The 20,260-nt window shown below is 41.0% G+C and overlaps 1 protein-coding gene across 1 annotated transcript; it reads right to left on the bottom strand.

Moving 5' to 3' along the window:
- Positions 1-233: 233 nt before the first annotated feature.
- On the bottom strand, positions 234-17,853 carry ACADL (acyl-CoA dehydrogenase long chain). Its single transcript, XM_075027936.1, has 11 exons — positions 17,330-17,853; positions 15,002-15,163; positions 12,530-12,667; positions 11,915-12,079; positions 10,888-10,954; positions 9,445-9,609; positions 8,681-8,782; positions 7,313-7,426; positions 5,024-5,151; positions 2,810-2,896; positions 234-956 (listed from the first exon to the last, which is right to left on the bottom strand). The coding sequence occupies exons 1-11, from the start codon at positions 17,401-17,403 to the stop codon at positions 863-865; spliced, it is 1,296 nt and encodes a 431-aa protein (XP_074884037.1). The 5' UTR covers positions 17,404-17,853; the 3' UTR covers positions 234-862.
- Positions 17,854-20,260: the final 2,407 nt, after the last annotated feature.

The following is a 20,260-nucleotide window of genomic DNA, read 5'->3' as shown; positions in this document are numbered from 1 at the left end:
CTGCTTCAGGGGAGGTGAAGATATAACCCCCGCTATGCATAAGTAATTAAAAAGAAACCCCCCAAATTATTTTTTAGCATTTTTATTGGGGATAACAACTTGGAAATACTTGAAAATATTCACCAGCATCACCTTCCTTTTCTCAAAACTCCCCCTCAAAGCCCTGAGGTGACTATAGGCACAGAGGAAGCGTCCCGGTTCTCCCTCAGGCTTTGAAGGAATGCAGACAGCCATGAGATTGCATAGAAATGCTTTATTATATTTTATGTGGAGAAAGTAATTAAAATAAGGCATTCTGTATTACAGGTAAACATAGCGGTCAGTCATACATCCATTCCCTCCCCCTACAGCCGGTGGCTGCTGGGCAGTAACCACGTGTGCATATAGGAACAGCAGCCAAAGTTTCATGTTCTACTTCACCACAGTGATACTTCTCAAGGGGAAATACAAATTCACACTTATATTAACATTTAACTTTTGTTTATTTGTTAAGAACATGGCTTCTCTGGAGAAGAGATTGATTCTGAAAAGTGAGGGTTAGATTCAATATAATGGCATCAAGCCTGAAAGACTGAGCTACCCATAATGTTCCAGACACAAAATCACCTTTCACTACCAGAACTTTTGGAACCCAGAGAACTACTCTGTGTTGTCCAGAGATATTTAAAGTGAAAGTTCATTAAATATTAGATAACCTGCATACGAGTGCACTGTTACTAGCACTTTTTTTTTTAAAAGTGTCACTTCCTTGAAAGAATACGATACACCACATTCATTTTACTTACATTCTGATGTCTGATTTTATGCCATATATTGACACAAAAGGATTCTAGAAGACTCTCCAAAGTAGTAAGCATCTGCCCTACTTGTCATTGACAATGTCTCTAGCAATAAGTTCTTTCATTATTTCATTGGTACCACCATAGATTGGCTGAACACGGGCATCCACAAAAGCTCTGAGGGGAAAAAAAAAACAAAACAAGGGAAAATTAAAAATAACTCCTCAGAATGGACATATAATCAAAAGAAAAAGATGTCAAGTTATATCTTTGAAGACCCCTCTTTTCAAACTATGCTATTCCCATTTTTAAAGAGGTTCACATTTTCAAAGAGGTTTCGACTACCTAAAATATTTCATCTTTCCAAGGTACTGTGCCAAACTAGGAATTTGGTCAGTATCTCTTCCCTGGTTTTTTGTTTGCATTGTAAAGTCTCCGATATCTCCCCTAATTAAACAAAAATAAAACAAAGCTCTATAAAACCAGACTTCTACCAGTTTTTGCCTGCCAATTCTTGTTCCCTCCTTTCCTCATGTCACCTGAGCATTAACTCAACCCTGGACACCAAAGCCCCCATTCACCCACCGCACACATCCTGCAGAACAGCAAGCCTCCATGAACTGCAAGACCCAGGTGCCTCACTGTTGTGAAAAAACAACTCCTGCAGAGCGAAACTGATAGTTATCGTGGTAATTTGCTCTAATGCCCTGGCCTGTCTGATCCCGTCAAGAGGACTGCTAATGGTGCTGTCAGTTACTTCTTTGAGGTGGGACTCAAAACACCTCGGAGGAAAAGAAAGTGCCAACTGGTTTCACATCAGCGGGCTACAGCCTTCTACTGACACCAGCTCCAGCTCCATTTGGGCCAGCAGCTGAAAAGCTGCATGCAGCCAAATCATTTACATCCTCATGCTGGAACCGGCCCCAGTACATGCACAGCTTGTGACAGCACACAGGACGATGACAGTGTGCTTTTCCATCTTAATTCTGCTTCATTATACAGAGAGCAGCCCAGGAGTAATGCGGCATTCTCTGGAAACACACATGTTGCTGAACCACGGGGATAATAAAACCCTGTATGGACAACTACTGCACATATAGATAAGTAGGGGTTGGAGGACACCCTGAACAGGGCTTGCTGGCCTTCCTATTTAGTAAGATAGGGTGCAGAACACTCACAAATTACACTCATTAAAAATGTGCAGGAAAAAGTTATTTTAAAGGAACATTTCATACTCTTAATATATTTAGAATAAAAAAAACCCTAAACCTACTCAGTTAAAAAAATTAGTTTATCTGCTTATGACAACTGCATAGCAGTCCTGTTTTGGCTGTTTCTACTACCAGATTACCCTCTTTTTTTTTTCTTTTTTTTTAATAAATAAAAACAGCACCCAAAAAACTCTACTTAGTGTGGCAAATGGCATGTACGCAAAAGGAAGCACATCTTCACAGATAATACACAAAGAAATATATAAAAGAACTCCATAAATGTCCCTAAATTCATAAAGTAAGCAAAAGATCAGGAATGGCAAATTCCTCTTTCTACATATAAATCTCTTAGCTTTTTCATTTAAAAAGGTGTAAAAAAGGTGAATGTAGCCAGCCATGCGCTTGATTAGGCAATTTGTTATTTTGTGGTATTACACAAGATTTAGACTGACCAATATGTTTTCCTTCCTTCACATGTATGCATTTAATTTCAGATAGAACATACAAACTAGCTCCCCTCATTTTTATTTTTTACATTGCTTCTCTGTTTTTTTAATTAACATTTTCTTCTAGAAAAGCAACTTCTGTTTTGTGAAAGAACAGATAATAATTGCTCAGCAGCTTATGAATTATTTGGAGAATCGAAACAAAGCCTTCCTGCAGACATCTGTACAGTAGATTGCCTTTCAATAACCACGATGAGAAAAGGAACAGTAAATCAACACTAACACAAAACAACTAACAAGTAGACCTAAAGAAGAGCCTCATTTCACTTTGCTGGTAATCTTTCATCATTCAAGTCTGAAATGTTACACTTACTTTGCTATTGGATACTCCCACATGTACCCCCATCCTCCGTGCAGTTGCACACACTGAGTAGCTATGTTGTTTTGGAGATCAGAAGACCTTAAATGGCCAAAAAGAAATTTGTTTTTAGAAGGATGTTATGCTGTGAAACATTACTAGAGATACAGATAAGTTAGCAAGACAAGAATATAACCAAACTTTTTACTCTATATAACTGCTATTAAATGCTGGCCATTAAAATACTTTACATTCTGAGAGACTTTTTTCTTACTTCATGATTGGTAAGAAATAAATACTGTTCAATTTAATATATTAAAGATTTGTTTTCCTTATGGAAGAGCTTTTGGAGAAGGAAAGCTTTCAAAACAGGCAAGCTTGTTTACCCTTCTCACAGGCCAAGAGATTTCTTTTGTAAAGCAGGTTGATATAGTCTCTTTTCATACCAAATCCCTCAGCTTTGTCAAAAATTAACAGCGTCGCAGGCTTCCCCCCCACTAGCAACATGCCAGAATGTTCTTTGAGTATAACCATCACCTGGGGATAATTTATTTTCCTCAATAGATTTTAGTTTTCAATTCTAAAAAAAAATACTGTAATTCTTAAACAGGATTGCTCGCTGCAAAATACGGATTTAACTGCAAAATAAGATTTTAACTGCACTCGAAGTTCAAGCTAAAGTTAAAAAAAAGACACGAAAAAAACCAAACACTTTCTAAGCATACAACTTTCAGAGTGGCAACAGAAGTAAAGAAAATGACAATTCAAGCCAATTGCTTCTCATGGAAAAATGTAAGAGTTCTTTTCTCCAAACCACCCCCCATCCAGCTAAATCCTTAGAGCGTATTATACCAATGTTAAGTCTGCAGCAGTGAGGTACTGCAACTGTCTCTCCTAAATACATTTTCAAATTAGTTTAGGTATATAATACAACCTGCCACCATGAAATAAAACCTGCAAACCTTTCATCAGATATTAGAAAAGAGATACACAAACTATGTTTTAAAATCCTTCAAAGCTCTAACTCAAGTCATTGACTATTACAAAAGGTTTGAAGCAAAATTAACTGGAGTTGGTGTCCTGAAATATTAGGGAATAAAGCAACTCTACATTCAAGCATTTTCTAGACCATATAAGATAGTTTTATGGAAGGGAGTCACAGGGACTCCGCTAGGGAAAGGGGAAATCTATAACAAATTGCGACGCTAAACAGTTGGGAGGGTGGGGGAGTTACAAATGCTTTACTTCCTCAACAACTTTCCCAACACAAGTCTACATATCTGAGCTGGCACTAGGTGTTTCCTCCTCCTCAAATGCCTCTCAATGCCTCTGCTTATGTACCTGGTACTTCTAGGTAATCAGTGCCAGGAATAGCATGCAATCAAAATCCTTCCTCTCATAAATATTCTCTCTGGATTCCCTTAGTATTCTCTACTCATTTCCTCTATATTTATTTTTAAAAGTCTAGAATCTAAACCTATGCATCTTCCATAAAATTATTTGTTCATGTCTGATGTGCTTTTTTGTCCCATCCTTGCAAGCAAAATAAAACTATACAAATTCATGTGCTACTCACTATCTTAAAATGCTTCTATTTATCCAGCTTTCTCTGGTTAAACCTAAGTTAACAGATAGATAACACCACCAAGTACGGGGAGAGAGAGGAGGAGTTCTGGCAAATAAAGGAAAGCACTGTTTAGTCTCAGTTACAGCAATAGCAGTAGCCAACTATTTCTTCCCAAAACCAGAGAGCTTCAAAAACTGGCTGGGCAAAACAGCTATTGCTAAGTAACATTAACTGAAAAGTATTGTACGAGCTTCAAATAAACCCATGCTTTTAAATTAAAAAAACACCAAACACAACAAAATCAAAAAAACACCCAACAACAATTTGCTACAGTAAAATGTAAGTGTTTGTCTAAATGCCAATGAAGTACTCACTTTTACTTGATGCTAAAGCTGAGTCCTGATCATGTTATTAATGGAAGCCTATTTTAAAAGCTATTATTTTGAAATTGATCTGTTTAACCAACACTGGTTTTCAATGTAACTAGGATTTTTGTTGACTACATGACTAAAGTTAAAGCTACTGGTCTCTATTAGAAATTGACAATGTTGTTATTATTAGTCAGTAATTTTATATTTTCGTCAGATCTGAACAGCCTTTTTATCATTAGACTCCTGTCAAGATCATGCAAGTAACACTTCCAAATTACTTCAACCACATACCAATACTTTGCCATAGAAGCTGTGGAGGAGTCCAGACGTTTATCTGCATGCAGCTGCAAACAGTTGTCCATAAATGCTCGGCCCACGCAAATCTGCGTTTTCATTTCTGCCAACTTGTGCTGTACCGTCTTATTTTGGAAGTGGATAGAGTAGGCAGAGGAAAGAAAGAGCAGAAGTAGTACAGTTTTAAAGTGATATTTGAAGTAGGAAATGGAGCATTTCCTAAGAGGATTTCTGTTAGAAATCACCATTTCAAACAACTTTGGCTCTGTACACCAAAAGACAGCTTACTTTCCATACAATTATGTCTTTACCAATCTTATTAGAGAAAAGTACTGCCCTTTACTTCTCAAGACCAACTCAAAACATGACCTTAAGAGAAAAAACCCCAAGAGCCTGGAAACAAATTCCTAGAGAGCAGAGAGTAGGAGGCACTGGGTGCTCTGTCACCTTCAGCTCCCTCTTGTGGGGGAATGTCCTTTCACTCTGTAGAGCCACTAACTTCCCCAATTAATAACATTTCATCATTTATTGAATGCTTTTTCTATGCATTCAGTCCTTCAGAGTTTAAGTCACATGCAAAGAGACACAAGCAAAACGAAAGGAAATTTTAGACTAACTATCAGAAGGTTTTTCAACACTGAGTTCTGCCACATTGGAAAGGGGTTTTGAGGTAAAAGTGGTAAAAATCCTTCACTAAGATTATGTAAAACCAGACCAAGCAAGCATTCAACCATCTTCTTGTAAATCTGGTAGGGAGGGGATAAAAACACCACCCAGTAACAAAAGTTTTTTCTAATCTCACAGTTCTAAAATTGTATATATAAAAAATCTTCTTGCTTCCCTTGACAATAAACACAATGGACCAGTCTACTATTACAAAGAAAAGATTTGATTTCAAACACTGTCCTGTAGCATGACTAAACAAATTAAGCAAGCCAGATCTCTAATTGAAAGGATTTTTGATTACATGCACATTCTAGCCATCAGCAACAAAAAGGAAACTGAAAAGGTATGCACAAATGGATTATTTTGGCAAAAATAATATACTTCATGAAGTTTATTGGCCACCTGGTGGTCGACAGTGGGCTAGCCTAAAAAAGGAGCAGATTATTTTGGATGCCTCTGCACAGTGAACTACTACAATTACGAAGCATCCCCTACCTACATTAAAAAAAAAAGGTGAAATACATTTCTTTTGTGTTAAAGCTGCACACTGCACACACTAAATTCCATCTGGAATTATAGATTTTTGAATGTTAACTTTAAAAACAGTTGATGAAGATCATAATTTCCTGAAATACACTTAGCATTCCAGCCCCTAAAGGGCCCAATTCTGCTGCTATTCACAAATAAAGACCTGATTTTGACAAAGAAAGTCTCAGGACTTGGATTATTTTTTTTTTATTATTTCAAAAATATTAAAAAAAAAAAAAGATGTCAACATCCTCTAACCCATATGAGTCACTTCTATCCTATAAACCAAACATGCAGGAGCTTGGTCTGCTTCAGCCCTAACAGCTAATATGGTTTTTAGGAAAATTGTAACATCACAATACTGCGGAAAGCAACATCTGTTTTATGACTGCAACTAAAGAGCGTAGGCATAAATGTCTCAAAACACAATTAGCTACTACTGTCAGGAGCGAGGCATGCTCACAGAGAATGACCCAACAGTTTTATATGCAGTCACTTACATACCCAGCTAGCTGAGGAATCTCATTACAATACCCATAAAGCTGAATACAAACACCTCTGCAGGCATTCAGGCAGCAAGATCACTGCCTGGGAACCCCCATCAGCATCAGCCTCAAAGTTCATTTTTCTGCAATGCATTACGTGCAGAGGAACGCAATACCTGCAAGTGCACCAAGCTCTTCTGCAGTCTGTAGGATTCCAAGCAGATACAGAAATATATGCAGGTGTGACAGACCCTGTGATTAGGGCCTCCGACAGTAAAATGCAAGGCTAAGAGCAGCAAGGTAATTTTTCTTCATCAGCATCAAAAAAGCCAGTATAGTTTCTACCTGCATATTTCACTTCCAAAAGCAGCACTGCTGGGAGGTATCTAACTGAATCATACATTAAGGCTTTTGTGATGTTGCGTTTTTGAATTTTTTTTGTTTTTCAAAAATGAACAATGGGTATGGAGGGAAAAAACAGCCACAGTCCAACAGTGAAACCTGTGCAAATAGTCCTTTGAAAACAGCTCATTTGCTATTTCACAAACACAGATGTAAAGCAAATGCACACTGGAATCTGTATGCAAATCTCTCAGTTCAAACTCACCTGCAAGTGTGCAATTGTCTTCCCAAAAGCTCTTCTTTGCTTCACATAATTCCTTGTTTCTTCAAACATGAATTCACAACTGGCAAGAGCCATATCAGCAATTAGCAGTCTTTCCTTTCAAAACACAAGTTACAGAATCCAGTTGAATTAGTTCTACGTTTCTCCATATCAGATGCACAATTGGGACACAGATGTTCATTATTGTTCATTAAGGGGGGGGGGCAGAAGTCACACTAAGTATTAAACCAGACACACTGCATTACTGAAATTAATGAGTGGGACAAATGCCTTGCTGCCTGAAGCTCACTTTTAAGTCTTTTCCGGTGTAATGTTCTACCACAACAATGCCTCAAAAAATAGCTATAAATCAACCACAAGACTCTTACTGACTGAAAAATTCACATCGAATTCTATTTCAATTATTGGTTTTCACTGCTCAGTTTAAACAACAACTGTATTTAACAATTTCAATAGGACACTTCTAGAAAAAACAAAACCTACAAAAATCCTGGTTGTTTTTTCCTTCCTCATAACATGTTGAAAAACAGAAACTAAGAACAGAACAGTTACTTCTAGCACCACTGAAATCATCCAAGACATCACGTTGAACCTGTTCATGAGTACATCTACTTCTTTAAACCAGTCAAAAATTTCCTTTGATCAGGTTTCATATTTACTCACAGTATAAAATTAAATAAACATGATCCCTACCAGATGAGGCAAATACAAAGTCATAGTTTTGATAAAGCACATTCACGTTTTGAAAAACCACATTGCCTTTTTGTCCTCGCAAATAATACCAAAACTTCATAAACTAAGTCATAAACTGTTATTTCCACTAGCAAGGTATTTTGGCAACTGAACGATTTCTTTACTTTGCTATATGGACAAAGAAAGAGTTCCTTATATCTTTAATATGCTCCTACTGGTAGAAGAGCTAGAACAACAGTGCTTGCTTGTTTCTTTAAAGAGAATGCCAAATGCAGCAGAGACTTCCAAGCTATATTTAATTTATGAAGCAACGTGGTCCCATGCTAGAAGTATACAAAAAAAACTGTGGTATGTTCTTCTAAATACACTGCCCTCAGGTTCTTCAGTAGCTGGGCTGTTGATTAAGAGATCTGGCTTTGAGCTGGTGGGATATCAACATTTTTACCAATACCTAAAGAATTGCACTTTTAGCACTAGGAACTGTGTACTTCAGATAAAAAGCAGCAATACCAACACAATGTTGCCTACACACCCTGATTCTGAGCCCAACGTGGCTCCCCACGATACATAATCTTCAAGACTAAGGCAGATTCTTGCAATGACAAAAATTGTCTCTGTATTCTTCCTACAGACAGCAAACACTCACATTCCTCTTACCTGAGGGAGCTCTGCCATCAGATAATAGAAGCCTTTGTTCTCTTTTCCAAGCAAGGCACTGGCTGGCAACCGCACATCTTCAAAAAACAGCTCTGCTGTGTCCTAAGAGGATTTTAAATGCAACAGTTATAGCTTGACGTTTTCATCTCTTCATTCCACTTCTTTTGCTCCATTTTTTTCTTGGTACTGTACACTTTAACTTGAAATCATAGAATCATTTAGGTTGGAAGGGTCCTCCAGAGGTCATCTAATTTTATCTCCTACTCAAAGCAGCTCCAGCAAAGCAAGCAGCTGAGGGCCTTGTCCAGTTATGCTTTCCAAAGATGAAGGCTCCATGACCTCTCCGGGCCCCTGTTCCAGTATCTGATCACTTTTATGGTGAATTTTTTTTTCTTGATATCTACTTAGAATTTTCCTTAATGTAACTTGTGCCCCTTGCCGCTCTCCCTTCATTGTGCCCCTCTAAGAAGAATCAGGCTCCACCACCTCTATAGCCAACCATTAACTACCTAAGACACCAGTAAGATCCTGTCCTTTCAGGCTTCTTCAGAGTGAACAAACCCAGCTTCCACAGCCTCCTCTTGCACATCTCATGCTTCAGACTTCCATAGGCAAACTCAGCATACATACTCTGCACGTGTATCATTTGTGCTCTAAAGCCTAAGAACTAGAATAGCACCACAGTTCCGTTTTACATTTCTTTAGCTAAAGCTAGGCATTAAATGGTCCAAGTCTATTATGTGTTAGGGGTTGTATGAACTCACTTGAGCTTTCAGGCCAATCTTGTTCAGTTTGCGTCCTTTGATGAAACCTTTGGTTCCATTTTGCACCAGAAAAAGGCTGATCCCATGAGCAGGAGATCGAGCTTCCCGGTTTGTAACTGCAACCACGATCACGACATCGCTCATCCAACCATTTGTGATAAATACCTGTGAAAAATGCATGTTGGAATAAAGCAATGAGCTAGGTGGATAAAAGTTAGAAGAGATCATCAAGCAGCAGAAAGAAAAACTGCATCAATACTTTCATAGGTGAAATGAAAGGCAAGGTGTCCAGAAGAATTTTAAGCTTTAAGCTGTCTGAATTAAGTGTTTTGGAACAAGGTCTATTAAAGCAGGAACTAGTTTGTGAAGTATTGTGTGGGTCAGAAGTGTGAAGTTAAAGAACATACATATCTGTTTCTTTTGTCTGTCCCATGATAAAGAAGGAATATGGTATCAAATGTAGGTATTAAATGGAACACAGAGGTTCTCTTCTCTAGAAATTAAATTAGCAATGTATAACATGCAAAACTATCAATGGCATCTTGTCACAACTGCTTACAATAATACTGTAGAATGACTCATGAACCTGCCGAAGTGATCTATCTTAACTCCAGCAAAAGAAATGAGCTATCTGTCCTGCTTGGCTTCAACTGGGCAGCATGAGCAAGTATCCTTTTGAACACCTGTATGTACATACTTGCTTGCACATATTCTCACCACTTGAAGTTCTGCTAAGGCCGGAAGTCTCTATCAGTACCATGTTATTAGCAGGAGTACAAAAGAAGGGGGGAAGAAAGGAGATTAAGACATTTCATAGCTTTAAAAAAAAACCCCGTTGAACCCACACTTTCATTTGAACACTATTTCTGCCTTCTTGTTTTTTATTTCGGCAATAAAAGGTCAATGCTGCCAGCTTTACAACGGCTTGACAACACACACAGAGCATCTGATGCAGTTTGGTTTTTTTCTCGTAACATGACCAGCAGGCTCCTGAATAAAGATTCCACAGCTTGCATTGTGGCAACACAACTTTTTCATCAGGCCACAGAAGATTTCACAGTGGTAGTATATATATTTTGTTGTTCAACCTCGGTACTAAAACTAGCCCTGGTCCTGCTTATACTATGCAGGCTTTGGGGATTTTCCCCTTTTCTTCTTTAAGGGGAAATAGGCCTTTGGATAGGGTGACTTAAAAGCTACGAAAAGAACCTACTCAGGTCCTTCCATAAATTGGTCCATAAACTGCCAGCAACAGATATATATATAAAGAAATACAACAGTCCTATAAAAAAAGTAACTGGGAAAAAAACACCACACAACATAACCCACAGAAAAAACAAAGGTGAAAGGACTGGAGGGAGATACTAACAGTGGTGTATATTCTTCAATGTCTAAATACATTTAGTTCCCAAGTCTATGAGCGGTATATGTCTGTTCACTTACCTTACTCCCATTAAGAATCCAGTCACTTCCATCCTTTTTTGCATATGTTCGTATTCCCTGCAAGTCACTAAAATGAAATTCATAAGGTCCTTCAAGAAACCATTCCAGAAGCTGCAATTTGTATCTTGAATTCTACCCAGTATAAAGCAAGGTAGGTATTTATACTGTCCAGGCACCGGCTCAGTGAAAACACATACGAGGATAGTGAAACACTGTGAAATAGCTTAGAGTGCAACACAGAAACCTTAAGCATGCTGTGGAAAGGGATGATAAATCTATGCAATTGTACAAGAGCATGAAGTCCCATTTTAACATAACTGCTTGTGGAAGGTGGTGTAATACAAGCACTGACACCAACGGGTCAGCATCCCCTTATGCCAATATGCCTTAGATGACAAACACCAGACAAAACCACACCCTCCAAACAGGCTCAACTCTGATGAGGAGGCTCTTTAACAAGCCACTGGCAACATCTACCATTTGTAGAATCATGGTACCAACAGGTTTGCTCTTCACCTGCTCCTCTCTGTTTTGAAGCTGGCCAGATCAGGTGTGTCTGCTCCAAACATGTGCTGTCTGCCCTTCAATAATTAAGGGCAAGGAGGGACATTTCTGCTTGAAATGATTCAGAGGAAAGAAACTAAGGTGTTCTGTTCCACAACAAAAGCTAATCATCAAGTCAAGCCCTCTTTACCAAGGTATGGAATTTTCTCCTGACTACATTTCAGATTAAAAGTACGTTCACATGGCAAGCAAGTTAGTGACTATAAACACAAATACAAAGCATATTTGCCCACAGTGGGACAATACTGAAACGGATTCTGAGCAAGTATCTTGAAATAACAAAGCTATAATAAAGTAATCTATAAGTGACAGTTGGTTTTGAGGTTGGTTTTATCCTAATCTAGGATACTGTCTAGCCACTAAGATAACCACATAACCAGGAGGGTCAGGAATTTTTTTCATGGAGAACATTACGTGCTGTTTACTAATTTAAGACCATTGTTTTAGTATTTATTTAGCTTACCTGCCAGCCCCAGGTTCTGTCATGGCAATAGCTCCAATACACTTGCCTGCAACCATTTCAGGGATAAAGTGTTTAATCTGTTCTTCAGAACCATAGTTTGCAATGTAGGGCATGACTATATCTGAATGAAGGCTGAATCCTGGACCAGTACAGTTAACATACATCCTTGGGGAGAAGGGAAAAAAGAAAAAAAGTTCAAACAGAAGTACTACAAAGATTTAAACATTGAAATTTACACAGTTACAATAGACCCAACAATGAAGAAAGCCCCACCACACAGAAGTCTCAGACATAATCTAAGTTTATGGCACTTGTACTGTTATTTATAGAATGTACTTTCACAGCCAAATAAGTGTATAACCTACCAGACTAACTATGATGCTTCCCCCAGCCACAGAGTCCTAACAGCAGAGCACAATGACATCTGTTACCTAAACAATCATCTGGAATACTTAAAACAGCAGGGATTTACATACGTCTAAACTATCATTTCCATGAGAAAGATAACACCATTTTCTGTGAGCAAACATATTCCACAATGAGGACATCTTATGGAAAAACATACAGTCTCCTGACAATATCACTGAAATTCTTCCTGAAGCATCTAATACTTACTGCTCCTCCCAGACCACAGCTGAAGAGAGAATATCCGCTCCAATGCCCCCATGTTTTTCAGCAATAGCAACACCCAGCAAACCCTGTTGTCCAGCCTTTTCCCAGAGCTCCCTGCTCACCTGGCCATCCTTCTCCCATCTGCAAAATGAATACAAGAGCAGAGTCACACATTAAATCCCCCATGCACTACTGTTTATTTGACGTGGCTGCTGCTTCACACTAGCGCACCCGCAGCCAGGTTTCACTGCATAGGAAGAGACTTTCAGTCTCCCCAACACACAATGTGTGGGGTACATAGACACCTGTATTCCCCAGCTAAGAAGCAGTGGTTTAATAACAGGTTTTCTATTCTTCAAGTCCACAGATGCTCCTGGCATTACAGGGACACCAACTGCGTAACAAGTTAAACTCCTCCTTCCAACATATAACCTGACATCTCTTTAAGCCTCATTATGAAGGGCAGTGCTGCCTATTGGTCTGAGTACCAGACTGGTATTTAGGAGATTTAGGCACAACCATCTTGATAATTACAAGCAGGTCTTTATCTTCCTGACATTCCATTTTCCCCACATACAAAATGAGTATAACACATCAGTATCTTTTGTGAAAGCTTTCAACTCTACCAATGAGAACTTCTTTATAAGTACCAAGTGTTAACACATTAGTCACTTTTATATAAAAACTGGTCCCTGTGCACTTACTACAAGTCAGTACTGTACCTTGGTAAATTACTGCTTTAAGGTGGTTTTGGGTTTGTAAATAGATAGTTGAGGCTTATCTTCTGACAGTTTGCAAACTTTAACACCAGAGGAATTACTTATTCTTGAAAAAATAGTGCCTTTTTATGGAGTTTGCCAACTCAGTAGAAAGCTGGATGGCCATTAAGGGCCCAGCTTTATTTTTTTTTTAAGTCTCTCTTTTTTTAAAAACCACAATTTTAAAATTATATTGTAGACCAACTGTATCAGAGACACTCCTCTGACACACCTGTGTGCAGCCTAGCTATACCATAACACTTTATCCACAGTTAATCAAGTATCTTATCCTACATATTTAAGCCTATTCCCAGAGCTTTTGCTCCTACACTGAAAATCTTTAAAAAGTCTCTCTTGTGACCATCTATGCTTTCCCCCCACACACACTCTCAGGGCCATTCCTGTCTCTACTTCACCCATCACCAAACCTTCTCACAATAATCCGCAACTGCATTCACTGATGCCATATTTGTCTCTTCACATCAGCCCAGCCAATTAATATACTACTCCTGAAGCCTCCTTGTTTACTTGAAAGGTGCAAGAACAGAATGGTCCCTAGGTTGCTGAAGTGATGCAAGAACACAAGTCCAACTTGTTCCAGTCTATCTAGAAAATTGTTGTGTCAGCAAGCTAGCAAACAGGTTCTTCAGTAACCTCAAGCAGAGCCAGTACCTGTTCACAAACCTGCACTAGAAGTCAATTCTAACAAAAGATGAGGGAAAACATCTGGTTTTGTGGACACAATATGATTGTACAGTGGAAGAGCACGCTACTTTGAGGTCATGGTTTGAGGATGAAAAAAACAGTTGGCAACAACCCTGACGTACGCTGTTTCCATTGCTTTCTGCCCCAGAGCCACAATACCCCACCTACTCAACTGTGCCATCTAAACTGTGGATACACACTGTGAGCTGCATCACAGAAACTCATCTAGCAGTGTGATTTAAGAATAAAAGCCCTTCACTACCCCCTGGTGTTTTCACAAGAATGTTTTTCAAGTAAAGTAAAAATTGCCTAAGACACTACTGCAGCTTAACACTTTCTGTTCAAAAACATGTTCCGAGTTCATTTATCTTCTTTCCCCAACTATAACGTGATTGGATATAGCTAAAATAAGGGTAAAAACCACCCTCCAGCTCTAGTTCAATGGAAGTATGACACGTCTACTCTGTGCAGAAGACCACACTTATTTCCACAGCAGCAAAAAAGATAGAAATTTAAAGGAAGATATTTTTGTCCAAGTTTCTTGGTAATATATAATCCAGCTTACCATCCTACATGTACTGTATTTACAAAATCTACTGCAACGTAACCTAGACATAATGTCAATGCTTTTTTGGATGACAGCAGTACAGTAGCATGGGAACTGAATTTCCTCCCTAATTCCACCCCCAAGACATCAGTGTCAGAGTTAATACCCACAAGCAGGGATACTTTCACTGCAACTCTGCATTGTCTGCTCAGAGGCCTAAGACAAGGATGTCAGATTGCCTACACTGGAGCTCAAAGAACACAGTGAATTTTGATTATGTGTGATTTTTTTTTCGCATATGATTTTCATAGGCAGGTTTGTTTTAATTGAGTAAACTTGAAATAGAAAGCTTGTAAGTGAAAATATCCTGTTTATCCTATCAGATTAAGAGTAACACCCTAAAAAGCATTTGGGGGGAAAAGTGCGCATTATTCGGCAAACCAGAATGTTTAAGAGCTATCTTACTCTGTGTGAAAAGGCAGCACTTCTTCCTGAAAGAACTTCCTGGCACTCTCCCTGAAGATATCATGATCTGATGAGAAGATCCTCCGAGTGCCTATATCAGTCAAACTTTTAGCCGAAGATGGTTCTGGGCGCTTTGTGCCATGCTGTTCAGTTTGCAGAGGACTACAAAAGACAAGTGAAAGCATCTGTTAGGACACAGGCACCCCTATTTACATAACTCTTTTAAAAGAAAGGAAACACCTGTGTTGTTAAACATAGTTCACACCTCAAGTCTAGCACACTGTTAGCTCCAGAGTAAACCCACGATAAATATGAAGACCTAAAATACACAGTACTTCACCAGGCTGTGAAAGGAGGTAAAGCAAGACTGGTTTTCCTTAGCGCTTCAAATAAATTAAAAACAATAATAATACCTACATAGGTAGGAGGATAAAGTTTCTGTTCATTAGAGATGCTAAAAATCATCACTGCCTTCTCCCCCTGCCACAAAACCTCCAAAATGCAGTCCAGCTCAATTTAACTGAGGGGTTAACTTTTTGAACAAGGAAACTTTTTTGTGGGTTTTGTTCATTCTGTACATGCCCCCAAAAGTCCCAAATTTGCAAATCTATGACTCCAAAAATTCACACACTCAAAATAAAAGCAAGTACAGCATGGATTTGCATGCTCTGAGGGCTGTATTACACTCTGCGTTATCACATATAACTGCATAGTTCTAACCTTGAAAATACTACTAATTCCTTCTAACTTTCAGAATTTTTGTGGTACAGGAATCCTCCCAGAACTCTGATAAAAATCTATGTAAAAGTAAAATGCTTCTTTAACAAAAAATAAAAACTGAAACAGTGGTAAATGTCAGTAGTTGAAACCACAAGGAAAGTATAATTACAAAATAATAAGGAAGGGTTTAAAGCTTTTTTAGGGATTTAGAATGTCACGGAGGACAGGCTACTTTAGGGCTGAAATGAAAACTCATTTCTTATATTTGTGCATTGGGTTCTTTGACTTGCTTTTATTTTATTGCCACAAAACATCAGAAATTATAAATACAGAGCTGAGCTATATTAAATGGAAAAGGCATTCGCTGTTCCTTTCTCAAACTATTTTGTTCATCTCTCCTCAGTTCCTCAGCACAGCACAATAATTGTGTGTAGTCCCACAGAGCTTAGCTGAGCCTGCAATTATTTACTCCATTACTGACACGAAGGTCTTTATTTACTGCCACATGAAGTTACTCACGCTCTTCCTGGTGCAAAGGATTAAACGCCCCTGAAACACAGACTCTATTTACTTCTAGTGGTATTTGGAAGAAATGGGCTACTGCAACTTGCTTGTTCAGTATTTTGTACCCTCAAATGCAGGCTTCCCGTATTTGGCACACAGCGACTCTCCCAAAAGCTCCACCTTATTTTTAAAGCTGTTAAAGATGATATTGAGCTTTATTTAAGACCACCCTTTGATTTAATTGCAGCTCACAGCTTACATGGCACATGGGGATGAGGCCAGACTGTCCCTTCATGCCAACCACTGCCCTGGGACACACAACCCATAGGTCTGAGGAGCTGTGAGCAAGCTCCTGCATCTCTGCTTCCCCAAAACCCCACTTCTCCCAAACCCCACTTCCCTGAGCCCAGGCACCCTACTGCCACGGGCCAGCGGGTGACCGGGGTGCCCAGGCAAGGACGCATCTGGCCCATCACCTGCTGCCACTGTGGGACTCTGTGTCCCCTGAGCACGGGTGGGAAGCAGAGCAAAGGTCAGCCCCGTCACGGGGAAGGTGCGGGGGCTCCCAGACCTGCGGGAACCAGGGGCCTCGGCAGGCTCGTAGACCTGCGAGGCCGAGGCCGCAGCCCAGGGCATGCAGGGGGCTCCCAGAACCGCCGGGCACCGGCCGCTCACCCAGACGCCAGCTGCCTCCTGCGATGGGGGCACAAGCACACACCTATACACACACGCCTATGTATACATATACGCCCGTGCCTATGACTTTCCCGCCACATGCATACAGAGCACACATACATAGCCCTCCAAATAAATACAGAGGTACATACACCCACCGCATATCTATACTTATAGATACGTGCACATATAGCACATGCGACCCCATGAACACGTACACACCGACCCCCAGGCAGGCAGGCAAATACATACACGCACCCTCCCCCCTTACCCGCACCCTTACGGTCCGCGCCGGCAGAGCCCCCAGACACCGGCTCCCGGCTACCCCCCGCCCTGCACGGCGCACACCCGCCTCCCCACCCGCGCACTCAACGCCCCCCCCGCGCCTTCCGGCGATGCCCACCAACGCCGGCCCTGGGCCCCGCTAACCTGGCCTGGGCAGAGAAGGGCCGGGGGCCGACGGCCCTCAACGACCGGCGCAAGCGGAGCAGTCGCGCCGCCATCTTGAGCCGCAGCGGGACGAGGCGGCAGCGGCAGGCGGAGGGTGAGGTGATCCTCACCCCGTCACGGCGGCGCGTTGTAAAGCCCGTGGGTTGCTCATGTTATTATTGTTATTGTCATTTTCTTTCCGGGTCGTTTAGTGGTAGCTTCTCGGTTCCGTCAGCGTTGCTCCTCTCCTCACCCTGTGTAGCGAATGGAAGGATTTCTGATGCCCAAAGCCCCTCTCGGAAGGCGCATCCCTGTAGTCATCCCTGCTCCCGCCTTCCTACAGTTATAAATCCCTTCTATTACATCTGGGCTTACAACAGGATTGCGATGAAACATCTGTATTATTATTATTATTTTTCTAATGTAGTTTTAGAATCACGTTACAGAGGAGAGTGGGAGCAAAGGCGGCTCAGGCGGAGCCAGGGAGGGTGAGGTAGCCGACAGGACGAAGCGGATTATGGATTCAGGGGCTGTTTGGGTGATTGCGCTGGGCGTGAGCTGCTCCCAGCTTTGCCGTGGCTCCCTCCTTCCTCTTCGGGGGCATCTCCTCAGGGACGGGGTTATCACCCCTCCCCGGGTCGGCAGGCTGGCTTTTGGGGGGGCCTAACGTCCCCAGCCGTGGCAACGAAGCGATGGCGGGGGGGGGGCGGGGCGGAGAAACCTGAGTTCCCTTCCCCGCAGGGCTGCTCCAAGCGGTGCGGAAGGGGAAGGCAGCGGCGCGCCCGGCAGCGCCCCTCAGGGTCCATTTTGGCGGCAGGACAGGCCGCCGGCTGCTCTCCGGGAGAATACTACCCCACGGCCTCCTGATGTCGGTGGGTTTTAATTTGCGGAACCTGCACACTAAAATCTTTTAGCACTTTCTTTTTTTTTTTTTTTTTTTTTGAGGGCTGTTTCCCTAAAGAACGTGTTTTAAGATTACGATGTGCAGGGTCTTTCCAAAGGATGGAGGGAGTATTACATTCAGGAAGAGAAAACCACTGGAACTGAGGGAAAGGATAAAAATTTATTAGTCTGCTCATAGTTCTTCCTCCCTTCAGCTCATGTGGTTACCCTGCAGCACGGTGCACAGCCCTGATGTGCTCTCCTGTGATACTCTCCTGAGCCAACTGTGGGAAAGTTTTGAGCTGTAACTGGGCATATTTCACTGAGAAAGGAGGTCCTATCTGCTTCCTTTACCAACAAAACCCTGAGATAAAAACTGACTAGAAAATAGATGTTACCAGTCGTCATTGTGATGAGGATTGGGATAAAACGGTATACAATCCCCACCAACGGGATTTTATATGCTTTCCTCACTCCCCACATCGTGTTGGGGAACCTTCAAGCGTTACCTTCCATAGTCATGAGAAGGCACAAAAATTATAAGCAAAAAGTGAGTTTTGAGCCTTGATGTTTGTTGAGAAATGAAACAAAAGCTGAAAAGCAAGATTGTAATGGCTCAAAACACAAAGTAGATCAGCCCAGAAGATATTTTTCAAAATCTTGCCATTTTAAAACTAATAATTTACTGGGAGGTCAATTGTACATAAGATTATGTTGAGAGAACTTCTGTGGTTTGGGTGTTTCTGTATATTGATCCATAGTCTAAATCTGTTGTAATGTTTTATTTAACAGATAAAAAAAAATCTATCTTTTGATCAGTCCCATTTTCAGGTATAGTGTTCCTACACCCTAAGCCAGAAGATGGCACTACAGGAATAGCTATTCCTATAGATGGGCCTGCCTGAAAGGAGTCTTGCTTCTTGAGGGGCATATGTGTTTTCAATGTGATGTACTGGCAATGCAGAGAGCTGTCTGTGTGTACTTACAGCCAGAGCACCTGCATTAAAAAAACCAGTTGCAGCCTGAAAACTTCTACCATTTTTTCATTTGGGAGTTTGATCTCATATTGACCATGCAGGGGCAGTTGAGAGGAAAGAAGTAAAACAGAGTTTGGTGGGAATTTACTGAATCTGGGTGCCCAGAGGTAAGATTTGGACATGCCTACAAGGTTCCATCAGGTAGAGCCTCCTAGGGAGTGCCCTCCTTGGGCTGGCATAGGCTCCAGGGTGAGCCCAGCACCTTGGTCTTAGGTCTGTTAGCAGGCAGGAGCCTGGCAGGGAGATTCGCATTCCCGGGGATGCCCTGGTCACCCAGTTTAGTCTTGATGGCTTTGTTGCAGCGGGAAGATCTGGCAGGATATATCCCATCACCCACACAGAGGGTAAAGTGATAAGGGAGCTGAGAGATGGTAGATCCTGCCCTAAGCCACAGAAAAAAAACTTTGTCCAGGTTTCAAATATCAGTTCCTGGGATCAGGAGATGCCTCAGACAGTGGCCAACAGGTTGACATTTTTCATACTAGGTTTTTTGGGAAGAAGGGGGATTGTAAAAAATTGGATGTTAAGAACACTGATTTTTTTCTTTTGCATGTGCTTGCAGAAAACAGAGCAGAAATAGATACTACAGCAGGGCAGAGAGTGCAAATATGTTGTTGGCCTCCTTCTAGATGCTGTTTCCAATTTGGGATTGTGCTTTTCTTACAGCAGCCAAATGGGACTTTACAGAGACACAGCATAGCCAGGGTTAAGTGACAGTTGTGTACCCCTTCCTAGTGCAGTCTGGTCCCTGCATCTCCATTCCTTGTGTGGGCATAGTCACAGGGTGAGTCACATGGATACATTTTGCCGTATGTTATTGGGTGTAAATTATTCCGAACTAGTAGCTCTCCTGCCCTCTTAGTGGTAGACTTTTTCCTTTAATACTCCAAACAGCTAGAGATATCTGTGTTACACTGGTAAACACTGTATCACCCAGTCATACCCACCACTAGCAATATCCACCCCCCATGCAGCATGTTACTGCCCTGACCTGAGGACTCTGTGACATTTG

The sequence above is a fragment of the Buteo buteo genome, chromosome 5, assembly GCF_964188355.1.
Source record: "Buteo buteo chromosome 5, bButBut1.hap1.1, whole genome shotgun sequence".
Classification (NCBI taxonomy): Eukaryota; Metazoa; Chordata; class Aves; order Accipitriformes; family Accipitridae; genus Buteo; species Buteo buteo.
Note: the sequence above shows the minus strand (reverse complement) of the source record. Positions and strands in the feature narration are given on the sequence as shown.